This window comes from Peromyscus californicus, unplaced genomic scaffold, assembly GCF_007827085.1.
Source record: "Peromyscus californicus insignis strain IS unplaced genomic scaffold, ASM782708v3 Scaffold_10__1_contigs__length_136768540, whole genome shotgun sequence".
In the NCBI taxonomy this organism is placed as follows: Eukaryota; Metazoa; Chordata; class Mammalia; order Rodentia; family Cricetidae; genus Peromyscus; species Peromyscus californicus.
The window spans coordinates 61,780,975-61,799,496 of NW_026294391.1; the positions used below are offsets into that span (position 1 = coordinate 61,780,975).

General features: G+C 39.2%; 1 protein-coding gene across 8 annotated transcripts in view; it reads right to left on the minus strand.

The window, feature by feature from the left end:
- Positions 1–18,522, minus strand: part of Atrx (ATRX chromatin remodeler) — a 188,969-nt gene that overhangs the window by 121,298 nt on the left and 49,149 nt on the right. For 5 of the 8 annotated variants that reach the window (XM_052734576.1, XM_052734570.1, XM_052734600.1 and 2 more), the window contains 5 exons: positions 15,183–15,295; positions 6,386–6,441; positions 4,772–4,824; positions 3,505–3,626; positions 602–715 (listed from right to left, as the gene is read on the minus strand). In XM_052734576.1, the coding sequence (XP_052590536.1) occupies positions 602–715; positions 3,505–3,626; positions 4,772–4,824; positions 6,386–6,441; positions 15,183–15,295 (458 nt within the window). Of the gene's footprint in view, positions 1–601; positions 716–3,504; positions 3,627–4,771; positions 4,825–6,385; positions 6,442–15,182; positions 15,296–16,804; positions 16,891–18,522 lie in introns of those variants that run through there. The other 3 variants (XM_052734627.1, XM_052734580.1, XM_052734617.1) reach the window with 2 other exon arrangements.

An 18,522-nucleotide genomic window follows, 5' to 3' on the forward strand; every position in this document is an offset into this window, starting at 1 on the left:
GAAGACAAAGAGCGAGGCAGCAACTGACAGACGGAAGGAGGTTCATTGCCTCTACTCCCATCTCTTCTACTTACTATTGCAATGCAACTGTAGTGTCCATGAATAACAAACCGAGGCACAATGTTGACCTCATCCAGAAATTCTAGCTTGCCATGAATGAAGGGATTGGTATTTTTAATAAGTACTCCAAGTAATACCTAATGCCGTGCTCTATTGCTGTACATAGCATTGCTCCGAGTATGATGTATAAAGCTACATGGAAGCCACAGGCATATTTTTTTGCACAGCTCTGAAACTGCTTCCACTGGAGGGCAATCTCATGCTATTCTGGCTGACACGTTATGCGGCTGAACCAGTATGTGGAGAGGAAATGCTAAGCTTCTTGCAACAACTTAAGAGCCACTGAAGGCAAAGGTGTTTTTGAAAAATGGACTTTAACCTTTTCTGCTTCAGAGCGCAAAGAGAAACAGAAGTTATTTTTAAGTAGTGCTTTTAATAAACAATGGGCAGAAAAGTGGAGGTATTTTTAGTAAGCATATCAGATTTTCCAATATGGTCATAGACAGCAATTTAAACTCGTTTCATTTTCACTTGTATTTACCTCCGCGTTTTTTGAGATTTTCAGTTTTCATTTTACTTCTGCTTCTAAATTCAGGCCCTTTAAAATCATCTTTGTCTTCATTCAGCACTGGCTCTGGTTGTACAATCACTGTACCTAGAATGATTTCATTTAAAAAACCAATTACACATATTAAATGTGCAAGTGAAGTGCAAGACTTCAGTTCAGATAAAGCCAACATTGCTGGTACATAGTTTGTTTCTGTCAAGCTTTTAGTACTTGTATAAGGACCACAGGGCAGTAGTAAAAGGGCCAGGTGTCAACAATCAAATTACTTGTTGCAGTTTAGAGATCATCAAAAGAGGAGGGGAAAGTATTATGAACTAAAAGAAATGTGTCAATCAGATAGAAAGCCTTAGCCCAGCTCACAATGTTTATAGTGCCTATCACAAAAGCTGTTATGAAATGAACATTCAAACTAAGTTCCCTAAAAAGTCTAAAGTAATTGGCAGAAGGGGGGAGACATCCTATTTTTCTCACAGTCCAAATTAGAAAAGAAATTATTAAAGATTTTAAGAGTTCTTTTACATTGCTTTGGTGGGAGGGGCTTGTGGGGGTGGGAAACAGTGAAGTTCATTCTATTGATGCTGTACCTAGGCTACACAATTCCCCAATAGTAGTACATCAAAGCTTCCTTAGCTTTCAAAGTTCTTCAAGCGCTTTAAACTGAAGTTTGCTTTAAGACACTTGAGCTAAAGTAGTCTACCAATAGACTGAAGAATAAGATCATCTGTTGGTGTCTACGAAAATGTTTTTTGGAAGGATTGTCCTTCTATAAACTCTACAACTTCCAAACTGAGAAAAGAACAAATCAAACTAGCATCATAAAAGGGGTCCAGGTCTCAACCTTTACTTACATTACTGGGCTTAGTACTAAAGTGGCCATTATTGGCAACAATTAAGAAAGTCAAAGCAGGGAGTCGTTAAGAGTTCCCTCTGAAACACAGGAAGATGTAACTCAGCAAGCAGATTTTGGCAAATTATTAGCATCTAGTTGGTAAATGAATATTTAAGTCCAGGGGGTGAATAAAAAAAAAAAAAACTGGGAGGCACAGAGGATTGAAGAGTTTACAGACTGTGGTAAATTTAAATACCCATATCTCCAAAACTGGTAGTTGTAAATAAGTCATTTCATGTATATCCTATCAGAGAAGAGTTCTCAAGATTGAAAAATATTTCAACTGTTACTTCCGGAAGGTTATTCTAAACGGAAGCAAAGCAGTGACAGAAAGAATGCCTATTAGCACTGGATTAAAGCAGGCCCAGGCTGACACCTGCGCTGCTCAGCCCAATGCAGAGAAAATCCCTTGAGCTCTGAATGTGATCCTAAACTTCTAACAGCACAGAAGCATTAACTTCTGGAGAGCACATTGTTTAGGACAAAAGTTCTCAACCTATTGGTCATGACCCCTTGAGGTGGGGGGTGTTGAACGACCCTTTCAGGGGGGGTTCCACCTAAGACCACAAGAAAACAGATATTTACATTATGATTCATAACAGTAGCAAAATTGCAGTTATGAAGTAGCAACGAAAATAATTTTATGGTTGGGGGGGTCACCACAACATGAAGAACTGTACTAAAGGGTTGTAGCATTAGGAAGGTTAAGAACCACTGGTTTAGAGGATTGAATGAAGTAAATTCACTGACTTATGTATATTCAATACAGTACTGTAACAATGAAAATAGTCACCCAGATGTAAGCTTATGAAACAGCTCCTTGTTGGAGTATAAAATGAAGCTTAGCTCAGTAACATCATATACAACCTCCGACTACAGCAGCATTAAAAGAAAGGTTTGGCTTACTAGTTCTTAGACCGGAAGCACTCCAGTGACACTCCACAAGAATCAAAAGTAACTGCCGTTAGATTCAAACTCCCACAGTAATTGCTTCTACAGACAGCCACCAAACAAATGAGTAAGATTGCTAGATAATTTGCAAAAACCAAATAAATGATAGTCACCATCAATTTCTTCTTCTACCTTTCTTCTTTTTTCATTTTATAATTCCTAATTATCCTAACTTACCCTAGTTAAGTGAAGCCCTAACTCTCATACTCACATTCAACAAACGTCCATAATTGAAAAAAGTCATAAGCATAAATATGAACAGAGAATTAGGTTTAGTAAATACTGCTATAAAAGATATGCTGAGACTAGAACATATTATTTAACAAAGGAAAATCAAACTCTAAGAGTTGACAATTTGAAACACCATAAAAATCACCAAGACCTTCATCATTCTCTAGTCAGCTAATCACACAGCTCTCAGTCTCGAACAATGAAGAGTCCAAGACCTCCACTTGGCAGTTTTTCTCTCCAATCTAATCAATAATGTTTCACAAGTAGGACTACAACACTCAAAAGGCCTGTGACAAGGATTGTTTAAAGGATACCTTCAAGAAATACACCTAAATCTACAGAACAGTTAACATTTTTAGGTAGGGGATGTCAAAACGCAGTAAGACAGGGTATAAGACAGTGATACTGGCATAGCACGCAAAAGGCTCCTGGAGTAGTGAAATCACTAAGAATGAAGTAGACTAGAAAATGCTTCTGTCTTCAGGAATAACCATTACATTTTTAAATAAGCAAGAACACTGACATGTAGTAAGTCAAAACTTAGTATCTTAAACCTTTAAACCTACTTCCATATCCAAATGGAATTTGGAAAGTTTCTCATCCCCTTATTACAAACCCAAAGGAAAGGAAAAATGTTGGATTTTGTTCTTTTCAAAACTAACTGAATTATCTCACATTTTCAATCTAAATGACATATATTTTAATTTCCAAACTAATACATTTCCAGACCACTACCAATGTATAACAATGGTCATCTTAACATACATTTCAATTTAACTTCATGTGAAAAATTAATACGCATTACCTTTTGGCAAGCTTTGCATAGTAATATTTTCTGAATTCTCATTAGCAGCTTTTTCATTTACATTCTCATCCATGGGTTTTTCATCATCAGACTCTACGTATTTTGTCACAATTGAAGGTTTCCTATGAAAGAGTTAAGTTCATAGAATTATGGGTGTTTCGGACAGTTGGGCGTTTCTGACAACATACCAAGACCATGACTAACATGTTTAGATATAATAGTAGCTCCCAAGCAAGGATGCCATCAGAGTCACTGGTGGAAACAAGTTCCTCTTTAGCATATCACTAAAGATTGTGACTGAAGACACACATATTCTGGTAACAAGTGGATTTTTAAGGAAATTATTTTTACATCACTACTTTAGAGAATAAATCAACAATAAGTAAATTGTGCTTAATAAGAGACAGTTCTACTGCATAAGGAATGGCAAAATCAAGTAGTATCACACTGAAAATTTCTAAGAAGGGCTGCTCACCCATGAGTCTTAGATATACCTGGAAATAAATAAATCCTGTCCTTATGAATAGTTTGGCAATTCAAAAGAAAAAAGACATCTTAACACTCTTTGAACTTCTTATAATGTACAAATATAATGTCTCTTTCCCATGTTAAACAACATCACATAACTCTTCCCCCCGCCCCTTCAGACAGGGTTTCTCTGTGTAGCTTTGGCGCCTTCTCTGGAACTCACTCTGTAGCCCAGGCTGGCCTCAAACTCACAGAGATCCACCTGCCTCTGCCTACTGAGTGTGCCACCACAACCTGGCCATCACATAACTCTTAAAAACTCACGTTGTTGCAAAAGAAAGTCAACATTTCTCTTCTTTGTAAAGCACTATATATTGAAAGGGTCACTAATATATAAATCATTCTCTAAAATTTCCTTTGGACTGGAACTGCATAACAGATCTAACAGAATTTATTGCATTAGAGTACGCATCACTAAGCATTTCGATTTGTATAGAATGGTTTATTTAAAACAATAGCACTGGCTGGGAGGTGTGCATGCCTTTAATCCCAGCACTCAGGAGGCAGAGCCAGGTGGATCTCTGTGAGTTCAAGGCCAGCCTGGTCTACAGAGCGAGATCCAGGACAGGCACCAAAACTACACGGAGAAACCCTGTCTTGAAAAAGCAAAAAACAAAGAAACAAAAACAATAGCACTTAAAGTAAGTTCAGAAAAAAAAATATTTTTAGAAACAGTAAACCAAATAAGCAAGAAAAAAGAAAAAACGAAAACATTTTATTCCTTTTAACATCAACTCACCTCTTTGAGCGTGAAGATCCTGAAGATCTGGATTTTTCTGAGGTGCTAGTTCCCTAAACATGAAGGGGAGAAACATAAAGGTGAGGAAACTCTTCCAGCAACAACATCGACATAATCAATCATCTTCCTGTAGGAAGAGCTTTCTTACAGTAATATAACAAAATACTATTTTGTATGTCCAAAATCTTTCTTTCAAAGAACTTCAGAAACAAATTCTGAGGTTGAGAATGTATCTTAGTGGTTGGTAAAGCTGCCAAGTTTTAGGCTTAGCACCAACGCCAACAGCCCCTCACCCCAGCCCACCCTGCCCGCAACAAAACCCACTAATTCTCATTACTCTCGGGTTTCCTTGACTGAAGATTAAATTTGTCTCTCTTTTTTTTCAAGGGGGTGAGGGTACTAGAGCTTTTAGCCCAAGACCCCTAGCATATGCTCTTCCATTTATTAAGATGTTTTATTCTTTGAAAATTTCATACATTTAATAAAATGTACTTCACAGCAACTGAGGTCCCCTGCACAAAAGATCAAGCCAGCAAGTCAAACTTCCAGCACTGATAGGGGAGTGACTCCAGAAGCATCACCTCTAGCATGTGTTCTAACACTAAACTACACCCCAGCTCTTCCATTTTCTTTTTATTGATGTTGAGGTTTTTTTTATTTTGAGACAGGGTCTCACTATGTAACCCCAGCTGGCCTGGAACATGCTATGCAGACCAGGCTGGTCTCCAACACAGAGACCCACCTGCCTCTACTTTAGCTCCTGAGTACTGAGGCTGCTATCATGCCTGATCCTTCTGGGGTTTTTTGTTTGTCTTTTTGTGGTATTGGGCTGTGTTGTGTGTGTGTGTGTGTGTGTGTGTGTGTGTGTGTGTGTGTGTGTGTGTGTGTGTGTGTGTTTATATGTGTATGTTGCTATGAAAGCACTCTACCACTGAGCTAATTCTCTGGAAATAATTACAATTACCAGCTAAGGATATGGGAAAGAATACAATGTTTCCCATGACCTCCATCTGATCTAACAAATATAAAACAAAGGAGCAGAAGTAATCAGATTTATGAGACAGGAGTTTTTAAGGATTTACAAAAAGTACCATTCTTCTCGAACACACAAAATACTTTCTCTAAAATGCAAGCCTGCATGAAAGATGAAGGACCTCCATGTGTGTTATTCTGATAATGTTTACTAACTCTGAATATCATGTTTTGAAAAATTTTACAACCAGCAGGGCATGGTAGAATATGCCCATAGTTCCACCTTCAGGAAGCAGAGACAAGTGGATCTCTATGAGTTCCAGGACAGCCAGGGCTACACAGAGAGCCCTGCCTCAGGAAAAAAAAAAAACTCAAAATTCTAAAGCCATTTCCACAATGTGTACCTCAAACTGATACCCTATAATGACAGTTAAATTCTTATCAATATAGCAAGCCTTTTCTGACCTCAAGTAAACTGCTAAAGTGAACACTATGATAAAAATGAACACCTTACCAAACTTGACAACCAAATTAAACTATCACAATGATAACTTTAAAATGTTAATATATATTAAAACTAGAAGCACAAAAGACAAATATGCTGATTATTAATAATCTTTAAAATGCTTCCAATTCACTTACCTCTTCCTTGTTATTATCCATCATATCAGAGTTAATTAGAGAACCACTGTTTTTATCTAAAAAAAAAAAGAAAGAAAGAAAACAAAAAATAAAGAATGTTTACCATGTCTTCAATGTATTATCAAACACCACCAGTGTAGCACATGCCTGTAATCCAAGCACTCGGGGGCGGGGCAGGATGATTAACATAAATCTGAGGCCAAATGGCTTATACAGCAAGCTCAAGATCAGTCAGAGTTACATAAAAAAGACCCTGTCTCAAAAAAATAAAATAAAATAATTGAAAAAAAAACACAAGTAGCAGAATACTAATACCTACAATCTCCCAAGCCCATTTTGAAGCTATGAAACACAGTGATATTGATAATACTAAAAGTTTTATTTTTTATTTTTTGGTTTTTTTGAAACAGAGTTTCTATAGGTAGCTCTGGCTGTCCTGGAACTCACTATGTAGACAAGGCTGGCCTCACACTCACAGATATCCCCCTGCCTCTGCTTCTACCTCTAAGTATAACATGACTACTAACAAGCTGTATTTCATCTCATTAAAGAATGCTAGTGACGGGCTGGAGAGATGGCTTAGCTGGCAAGAACATTCACTGTTCTTAAAAGAGGGCCCAGCACCACATGTCAGCTCACAACCACCTGTAGCTACAGTACGAGGTGATCGGGTGCCCGTGGGCAATGAGCAAGTAAGTCATGGACAGCCATATATGGCAAAATACCCATACACATAAATTAAACACTGGAGGGGCAAGCAGTGGTGGCACACGCCTTTAATCCCAGCACTCAGGAGGCAGAGGCAGGTGGATCTCTGTGAGTTGACGGCCAGCCTGGGCTACAAAGTGAGTTTCAGGACAGCCGAGATTGTTACACAGAGAAACCCTGTCTTGAAAAAACAAAAAACCAAAAAAAAGCCAAAAACCAAAAAAAATTAAATACTGAAGACATAAGATTAAATTAAAACAAAAGTAAACAGAAGAAAAGAATATAAGTTAATGAAACCAGGAATAGAAAAGAAAATTTAAGACACCAAGAAGTAATTGTTTAAAAAAAATGGAATAAACCTTAAGGTAGACTAAGAAATAAAAGAGAAAATTATTATTGCCAACCTTAACAAAATAAAAAGATTATAAAGGAATTGTATGAACCATACACCAAAAACTAGAGAGAAATGTAACAGGCAAACAGACTAATGAAATAGGCTCCTGAAAAATTAAGAGAACGTGGAAGAGGATTTGGGGTGTAACACAAGCCTCTAACAGCAGCACTTGGGAGCCTGAGGGAGGGGGATCTCTGTAAGTTCAAGGTTAGCTTAGTCTGCATAGTAAGGCAGTCTTAAGTACAATATCCCAAAGGATCCATAAAAACATGGAAAAAGAATTACTAGAACTAATAAGTAACTTCAACAAGCTTACAGAATACAAATTCCACATAGAAATGTCAAGTGAGTTCCTAAACATTTCAAAACAAGATTTTTATGTGCAAACTAAGCAGAGAATGTCATACTTGGGAGACTGGAGGTTCAAACAATAGCCCGTGCAGCACAGCCAGATGCCCGACCTTAACTGGGGGTAGGGGTAGGGGGCTAAGAGAGATGGCTCAGCAGTTAAACACATTTGTTGCTTTTCAAGAGGACCTGGGTTTGATTTCCAGCACCCACATGGTGGTTTCACAACCATCTATATCTCCAGTTCCAAGAGATCTAATACTCTCTTCTGACCTCCATGGGCACCAGGCATGCAAGTGGTGCACATATATACATGCACAGAAAACATTCATATTTTAAAAAAGAATTAAACCTAATTTAGAAAAAAATGTAAAACCCTGATATATTTATAGGTAAAAATATAACAAAAATATTTATAATATTAGTATTGTGATAACAGAAAAGCACAAGGCTAAGAATGTCTGAGCTGTCTATTAACTAAACATTCCTATTCTTTGTTGTTGTTTTTTTGTTTGTTTGTTTGTTTTGTTTTTCGAGACAGGGTTTCTCTGTGTAGCTTTGCGCCATTCCTGGATCTGGCTCTGTAGACCAGGCTGGCCTCAAACTCAGAGATCCGCCTGGCTCTGCCTCCCGAGTGCTGGGATTAAAGGCGTGCGCCACCACCGCCCGGCTGTTGTTGTTTTTTAAGAGATACCCTATGCAGCCATCTTCTTTCCTCAGTCACGCATACAGCACACATCTGTAATTTCAACACATGGAAAATGGAGATGAGTCCAGGGTCACCCTCCACTACACAGGAAGTTCAAGCCTGAGCTACAAGAGACCCATTCTCAAGAATAAAAATAAACAAACAAACAAAAGAACTTCCTGCCCCTGCCTCCCAAGAGCTTTTGATTTCATTCCCCCACCACTCGTGGCTGGCTACCCTCTGCCGATGTCATTGCCCACCCTCCCAGGCTGGGTCTTGAACCCAGGGCAAGCACTCTACCCCTACACTGTACTGCCAACCTACATTCTTATTCTGTATATGAAAACTATCCACTTGTACAGTTGTCTTTTGAAGAAAAAATATGATGACCAAGTTGTTCTGTATAGTTTTAAGTATTTATTACAGGGTGAATAATTACTATTAATCTACCAACAAATTCACCACCATCTCTAGTGTCCTGTAAAATATTATGTTGTTGTTCTTCAGCTGCAGAATTTCAAATTGGTTTTCTTCTTACAGTTTTTTTCTTATTGGGCTTCCTTATCAGTCCGTTCTTCCTAAGTATACCTGCCTTTTGATAGTTGAACATAGTTCCAGTACTTGTCTATTCATTTCCACACAGACCTTCTAGTGATCCCCTTTCCTTGCATGAATGAGTGACATTTCCTCTTTTGGTCTATCTAGTATCTGAAATTGGATACTGGACACTGTGAAATAGTCAGTCAAGATACTTCTGCTATGTTCCCGAAAAGAGTTGCTAACTGTATGGCAGAAAACAGTGAACTCACCTGAAATCTAACCCTAACCTATACAAAGAAGGCAGCAGAGTTTTTGTTCTGTCCTTTCACGGTCCCACCCCCACTGCCTAGAATCCAGAATACACTTAGGCAATTCAGTCAAAAGACTGTATGAGTAGGTTTTTGTTTTTTTTTTTTTTCTGCTTGAGGGTTTCATTTTGTCCAAAAATTTGAGCTCCCATTTGGTAGCTCTAACCAAGATGAGATCTTCTAGCTCACTTTATAATTACTTATAGTCTTGAAGTTTTTCTTTGACACTGCATCCAATTAGACCACCAGTTTGGGGGGGGGGGGCTTTTTGAGTTTTTTTTAAGGGTTTATTTATTATGTATAGTGCTCTGCCTGCATGTACACCTGAATGCCAGAAGAGGGCACCAGATCTCATTATAGATGGTCGTGAGCCACCATGTGGCTGCTGGGAATTGAACTCAGTCAGGTCCTCTAGAAGAGCAGCCAGGGAGCCATCTCTCCAGCCCCAGACCACTGGTTTTTAAGTCTTAACAGCTACAAAAAGCTAACGGGGCCTTTCCTGAGGCAGAGAGGCTTTGACAAATGGGTATTTTGGCCAGTGTCATTTCCTCCTTCTACACTTTGACTCTCCTTCCATTACTGCCACTACTTATCTAACTCCTTATTTGTGCTGCCCACAGTACATATAGTATTGCATATTTGTGCACAATATGATTCATTCAACTAAAGCCACACTCTGCCACTAGAAGTAGTGTTTTTCGAGACAGGGTTTCTCTGTGTAGCTTTGCGCCTTTCCTAGAATTTGCTCTGTAGACCAGGCTGGCCTCGAACTCACAGAGAACCGCCTGCCTCTGCCTCCCAAGTGCTGAGATTGAAGGCGTGCGCCACCACCGCCGCATGGCATGAGAAGTAGACTCTTAATGTGCCCAACTCAAGCACCTAATGAACACAGGACTCTGGCAATAAACCTCATTCTAAAAATAAGGAATTAGCTGGGTACTGTAGTTCAAGTCTGTAATTAGAGACCCTCCCTGTCTCCAAATATATCGATTAAATGAATAAAGAGTTCAGCATGGTGGTTCATGCCTATAATCCCAGCATTTTAAGAAAATGAAGCAGAAGACTGCTTACTAATTCAAACGAGCCTAGGCTAGGGGAGAGCTTGTCTCAGTAAAAATCTAGAGTGGTGGTACATGCCTTTAATCCTAGCAATTCGTTATGTAGAGGCAGAAGATCTTAGTTCAAGGCCAGCCTGGTCTACACAGTAAGTTCATTTGACAACAAGGACTATCTAGAGAGCCCTTATCTTAAAATAAAACTGGATGGATAATTTCAAACAAATACTAAACGCTGATTACATTTCTTTTCTGTGATTAGCAACTGTAATGAAACTATAGGAGTACAAAGAAGACTGGGCAAATGAGTGTTAAAACTGAAGATGAGAGGGGCCCAATTTCTTTCTGTTACAAGAAAAAAAGCTCTAAATACAAAAAGGAGAAGACTGGGGAAGTGTGGTGTCAAATTCCGAGTGCTGCCGTCAACTCATAAACATTTAACACGCGTACACTAGCTTTCCCTGTAGAAGCCAGCAAGGCCTTCCTGGTGACAACGAGCACAACAGGCACACTGATACTTGTTAGCCTTAACAGCTTATGGAGACAAAAAAAAAAACAAAAACACATCCACGCACCCAAGAAATGATCAGTACTTGTTTGAAAAAAACAGTCAAAGGAAGCATCCAGATAGCATGAAATTTGTACAACTCAAGTGTCAAAAGAAGAAAAAAAACAAACAAGGATTGGTGACATGGCTCAGTGGGCAAAGGCACTTGCTGCCAAGCCTGATGACCTGAGTTCAATCCCTGAGGTTCCAAGGACTAGGAGGAGAAGGTTGTTCTCTGACCTTGACAGGTATGCTGTGGCACGTACATATACAACAACTAAATAAATGTGATCAAAAGTTTTTAAAATAAATGATAGTAACAATATTCATAGGAAATAGAGAATTAGTATATACATAGTAAATGCATAGATGATAAATCATAAAGCCCTCCCTTAGTAATATTGTAACTAATAATGCAGCAATAAATTATCAGGCAATGAACAGACCTTGTGATACACAGACTTTGTAGGAACGGCCAACAAGATTCCACAACCTCAGTTCCCTGAATCTGTAATTAGGCTTCACTGCCACAGCTGTGTTGGTAAGTTGGTACTGTTAACCTTAAACATGAGAGATTGTCAGGAATAGTAATAATAATAATCACGAGAAACCTTAGAAACCGAAAATTTCAGACCAGGTGGTCATGGTAGCACTCGGCCTGAGTTCTAGGACAGTCTGGTCTACATAGCAGGTTCCAGACCAGCTAGGGTTACATGGCACGAGCCTGTCTTTTAAGAATCTACCTGTTAGCAAAGAGCAAGAGAATCAACCCACAAGAGGGAGAAAGATTCAAGGCATGACGAAGACACCATGTGCTGTGCTCATCTTGCCGAAAGAAGGGGTTATGAGACAGGCCATGCAGGCAGGGGAAAGGAGCCTACAGTACGGAGCCTGGCCAACGGGACGGAAAATAGGAGTCTCATTTTTATGACCACAGGGAACTGAATTCTGCCAAAACCTTAAAGGAATCTGGGGACGGAATCTTCCACGGAGCTACCATATGTGCTACTGACACCCTGACTTGGCCTTGTGATAGCCCAAGGAAAGCTAAGCAAAGGCCACCCGATTTCTGACTTACAATAGCTGTGAGATGACAAATATGGGTCGTCTGAGCCACCTAACATAATCATTTGGAATAGAGAACACATTAAGTTAAAATCTGATGATAGAATCATCTCAAAATCTACCTTATCTCATTATTAGTTATAAAAGAATAAATCCTAACTTTATAGTAATCAACCAAGCACAAATATAACCAACACAACCAAATAATCCAACAACATCATTAATAAAGGGACAAACGAAACCACTTGCCTTGTGATAAAATTCACAGAAGCATATTCTACTAGGTAGATTCTTATTTATTTATTTATTTGTTTATTTATTTATTTATTTATTTTGTCACCTTGACACACAAGCCACGGTCATCTGGGAAGAGGACTATAGTATTACTGCTGGTCCTTTGGAAGTAATATTTTTCTTCTGGAAACATTACGAGACTTCTGAGAATTTCGCTCTTTAAAAAAGTATGATTGTGGGCTGATGGCCCATGCCTTTAGTCTCAAAGCTCAAGAGGCAAATATTAGTTCAAAGCCAGCCTAGTCTACATAGCAAGCACCAGACCAGTCAGAATTCAGAGTTGCGCAATGAGACCCTGTCTCATAAAAACATGTATGGGGGGGGGGGGGCAATGGTAGCAGTTGCACACGCCTTTTCTTGAGGCAGAGGCAAGAAGATCTCCGTGAGTCTGAGGTCAGCCTAGTCTACAAAGCGACAGCCAAGGATATACAAAGAAACCCTGTCTCGAAAAACCGGGAAAGATGTGCTTAAAAATAGTCTGATAAAGACTAACTATAGTTTCCCTTTTTAAAAAAATGTGTTTGTGGGGTGGGGATGTGGATACATATGCCATGGAACACATATACATGAAGGTCAGAAGGCAACTCTGTGGAACTGGTTTTCCCCTCCAACGTCATGTGAGTTCCAGGGATCAAACTATCAGACTTTCCCAGCAATAGCTTTTATTCATTCAGCAATCTGGCTGGCCCTAGTGTAGGAATTCCTGTGTTTCTCTGAATCCTATCAGAACCTCTTAAATCTGTGGGTTGACGGTCTCAGTTTTTAGAAAATGCTTAGCAGTGACTTATAATACTCTTAACTGAACATAGAATTGACCTTTTCACTATGATCTTGTTATTTTCCATGATGTATACATGTATATACATGAATGAGCTTTTGTGTTGTGCTTGCTATAAGTAATTTTACCTAAGCCAGTAATCATGATAGGATATAGGTTATTTTTTTTTTAGTTTTATGTGCAAATGGTATTTTGCCTGCATTCATATCTGTGTGAGGGTGTCAGAACCCCTGGAGCTAGAGTTATAGGCAGTGGTGAACTGTCATGTCAATGCTCCCAACTGATAAGCCATCCCCCCAGCCCTGGATATAGGCTATTTTTTCCCTTTTTTTACCCCCCCCCCCCCCCCCCGGAACTGATGACCGAACCCAGGGCTTCAAGTGCTCTACCACTGAGCTAAATTCCCAACCCCTAGTTTAGTATGGTAATCTCAGCATTCAAGAGGCTTAGGCAGGATGACCACAAGTTTAAAGACAGCCCGGGATATATAGCAACATCCTATCTCAAAAACATTTCTTAGTGGATCTCAGTGAGTTTGAGGCCAGCCTGGTCTTCTACAGATCGAGTTCTAGGATAGGCTCCAAAGCTCCACAGAGAAACTCTGTCTTGGAAAAAAAAAAAAAAAAACAAAACAGAAAAAAAATTTCTTAGCCAAGTGGTGGTGGCGCACACCTTTAAATCTCAACACTCAGGAGGCAGAGGCAGGTGGATCTCTGTGAGTTTGAGGGCAGTCTGGTCTATAGAGTGAGTTCCAGAACAGCCAGAGCTACACAGAGAAATCCTGTCTCGGAAAAAAAAATTCTTAAAAGGAGTAAAGAGAACAAATGTCAACTTATTTTATAACAATAAATTCACCAAATCCATTTCGGTGTTTTGTTGTTGTTGTTTTAGAAACAATAAAAAATATGAGTGACTGTAACCAGGCTGGACCAAAAACTTACTATGTAATCCATACTGGCCTGGAAGCCTACTTGCCTACTGAGCACTGAAATTTTAGGTGTGGGACACCATTCCAAACTTCATTGAGTGATATTATTTAACAGCACAATGATTTAAATTCTCATACACAAGTAACTGTTATAATAAAGTATTCCTATACTTCATTAGGGATACAGTTATACAGAGCACTTGCCTAGCATGCTTAACGCCCCGAGTTCCACCACCTGAAACCTACACAGCTCCTCTCTCTCCTAATACTTATCTACTCATGACCTCCTCCACCAGCAACTTCCATTATATATAAAACACTCTAAACATCATCAGTTTACAAATTCACACTTTTCCTTCCAAAATTAAAATCTTACAGCAGATGTTAGCAAACATATCCAATAAGGACTTCTACAAATTTGCAAGTCGAATTTTCTACAAATTAAGTAGCTACTCCACACAAAAATAAATAAATGTCGGGCTGGAGAGGTAACTCAGCAATTAAGAATGCTTATTGCGCCGGGCGGTGGTGGCGCACGCCTTTAATCCCAGCACTCGGGAGGCAGAGACAGGCGGATCTCTGTGAGTTCGGATCTCTGTGAGTTCGAGGCCAGCCTGGTCTACAGAGCGAGATCCAGGAAAGGCGCAAAGCTACACAGAGAAACCCTGTCTCGAAAAAACCAAAAAAAAAAAAAGGAATGCTTACTGCTCTTGCAGAGGACTCCGAGTCGGTTCCTAGCACCCTCATCAAGTGGCTCACAACCACCTATAACTCCAGTTCCAGGGAAACTGGAATTATATTACAGAGGAATCCAGTCCTCTCTAGACACCTGCATACATTTGGTGCACAAAAACATAAACTCATGCAGCCTCACACACATCATAGACATAAATAAAAATATAAGGAACTATTTAAAATACATGAATAGAGCTGGGCAGTGGTGGCACACGCCTTTAATCCCAGCACTCGGGAGGCAGAGCCAGGCGGATCTCTGTGAGTTCAAGGCCAGCCTGGTCTACAGAGCGAGATCCAGGAAAGGCGCAAAGCTACAGAGAATCCCTGTCTCAAAAAAAAAATAAAATAAAATACATGAATAGAAATAATTGAAAAAGGACTAGATATAGCAAAGTCCTTTTTGACTTACCTGTGCTTTGGTTCATTACAAGTCGTGGAGAAGAACACGTTTCCTCAGATTCTTCTGATGAATGTGCTAGGAAGTCATGAAGCTTCTGCACCAATGTATTCAACTTGCTTTCACTATCAAAACAAAAATTTAACAATGTCCTTATAATAAACATAAATCTCTAACAGTGAAGCTTATCCTATAGTCTTATGAGAATATACAAGCTCAAAGTCAAAAATTAAGGTAATGAATTTTATTTTGCTGAGGATATAAAAATATGAATAACAGCCAGGCAGTGGTGGCACATGCCTTTAATCCCAGCACTCAGGAGGCAGAGACAGGTGGATCTCTATGAGTTCTAGGCCAGCCTGGTCTACAGAGTGAGTACTAGGCCAGCCTGGTCTACAAAGTGAGTTCTAGGACAGCCAAGGCAACACAGAGAAACCCTATCTTGAAAATAAACAAACAAACAAAATAACACAATCTACCCATACAACCATGGACAGGCTAATAAATATCACTTAAGGAAAAATGCTCATACTATTCACTAAACATTTCCAAAATACCAAAATCTTTCAATGTGCTTAATATGGTATGTTTAGTATAAGTTACATTTTAAAATAATTTAACACAAAATAAAGCTTATCACAAGGCACTGGGAATGGAGATCAGCATCAAAAATATTTACCTTGCATGCACAAGGCCTCAAAAGTTTAATTCCCAGCACTTCCAAAAATAACAAAGAACAAAAACCTATCACTTTTTTTTTTAAGAAAAAGCAAGTTTACAACCTCAAATGACTTTTAAAAGAAAAACTGAGGCAATAAAAGGCAAAAAGATACTCATGTTTAAATTTTATGCACCTTTTGCTAGGCAGAGTGCACACCTTTGATCCCAGCACTCAGAAAGCAGAGGCAGGCAGATCTCTTGAGTTTTGAGGCTAGCCTGGACTACAATGTAAGTTCCAGGATAGCCAGAACTACACTGGGAAATCCTGTCTAGAAAAACAAACAAACGGGCTAGAGAGATGGCTCAGCGGTTAAGAACACTGGCTGCTCTTCCAAAGGTCCTGAGTTCAATTCCCAGCACCCACATGGTGGCTGACAACCATCTGCAATGAGATCTGGTGCCCTCTTCTGGCTTGCAGGCATACATACAGACAGAACACTGTACACATAATAAATAAATCTTAAAAAAAAAAAAGAAACAAAAATTCATCTACCTTTATTTCACAACGTCTAGCTGGCCCTTGTAAATATCTTCTCATTATCATTACTAACTCTTGTAACTATTTTCTTATCCATAGGCTATATCTGTAAAGGCCTCTGAAACCAAAACACTGGTGGATCACCTTTTCAAGAAAGCTTAAACAGACCAACGTGCAAAATATGTAACATTTTTCTGCCTTTACACAAGAAAATCAGTAACTTATCAAGTCTATTTTCTTACTGCCTTGACTGTCTCATTAGTTTTTAATTAGTCTATCTTCTGCTTGGTATAGAGTAGTTGTATAATGCACTGATGCTAAGATGAAAAAATTACAGAACAAGACTTAAAAGAATGAAGACTTTTAAGCAACCAATAACTAATCATTTACAGCATAAACTGTTAAGCTGTTTAATAACTGAATAGTGTTCCCTTACATGGTGGCAAACACCTTTAATCCCAGCACTCCAGAGACAGAGGAAGGCCGATTGCTGTGAGTTCAGGGCCAGCCTGATCTACAAAGTGAGTTCTAGGACAGCCAGAGCTACACAAAACAAACAAACAAACAAATGATAGAAATAAACTGATAAGGAGTTCAAAGCTTAAAGGTAGAAGTTAAACATTTAATCTTTTCTTTTAAAAAATGAAGATTTTCAAGGCTGGAGAGATGATGATTCGGCAATGAAAAGCACTTGTGCAATCATGAGGACCAGAGTCCATATCCCAGCACCCATGTTAACAAGCAACTGCAGCCCCAAGGGAGCCAGCAACAGAAAGCTCCATGAGGTCAGGTAACATCCAGCCTAGAAAACACAAGCTCCAGGTTCAGAGAAGTCCTGCCTCAAAGGAATAGAAAAGGATATCAATAACCTTTTCTGGCCTCTGTGTGCACACAGTCATGAACATCAAAGACAAGTAATAGACATTCACAATACACAAATCTTTTTTAAAGGAAGATTTTATAAACTTAAAAGCAAGACAGAAAATAAACAAATCCTGACTTCATCAAACTTCAAAACAATTGTGTCAAAAGATACCATCAATAAAAGAGAAAGACTAAAGCAGAAATTAATGAATTGAAGGGGCTGAAGAAATAAATCGCTCACACTGCTTTTTCAGGACCAAAGTTCAGCTCTCAACACCCACATTGGACAGCAAAACTGCCTCTAAATCCCACACTCATGTGCATATACATACATACATACATACATACATACATACACACACACACACACACACACATTAAAAGAGGGTTGGAAGAACAATTCAGTCTTTAAGGGCACTGGCTGTTCTTGCAGAGCACCTGGATAAAATTCCAGCATTCACATCATAAACACCAGTAAACTCCAGTTTCAGGAAATCCAATGCCCTCTCCTGGCTTCTGAAAGCACCATGCAAGTATGTGATGCATATACATACATCCAGGCAAATACTCATAAACATAAAATAAAAACTGTAAATAAGTAAATATCCTTTTTCAAAAGAGAAATTAATGAAATGGAGATTAAAAAAACTAATACAAAGAATCATGAAACAAGGATTTGGGGGAAGGCGGTGTACTCAGCTTGTAGAATACTTTACTAGCACGCACAAATTCATAGCTTTGATCCCCAGAAAACAGATAAACTAGGAATGGTTAACATGTGCTTATAATCCCATCCCTCTGGCGCTAGAGGCAAGAGCACCAGAAATTTAAGATCATCCTTAGCTGCATAGCAAGTATGAAGCAAGCCTGAGATACTAAGAACCTGACTCAATAAAAAAAATTAATGAGCTGGCAGTGGTGGCGCACGTCTTTAATCCCAGCACTCGGGAGGCAGAGGCAGGCAGATCTCAGAGTTCTAGGCCAGCCTAGTCTACAGAGCGAGTTCTAGGACAGGCACCAAAGCTACACAGAGAAACCCTGTCTCAAAAACCCAAAAAATAATAATTAATGAAAAAAAATAATAAAAAGTTGAGGCTGGAACTCAACCTTTGACATATAATCTGTCCTGCCTATGGGGAAGGGGAGGTAGTTGGCTAAGGGTGGTGCCAAGATTGTGGGAGTGGCCAACCAATGACTGGTCCAGCCTTAGACCCATACCATGAGAGTGAGCCCACCCCTGACACTGCCAGAAGTGCCAGGACCCAGATGGGATAAGAAAATAATGATGCC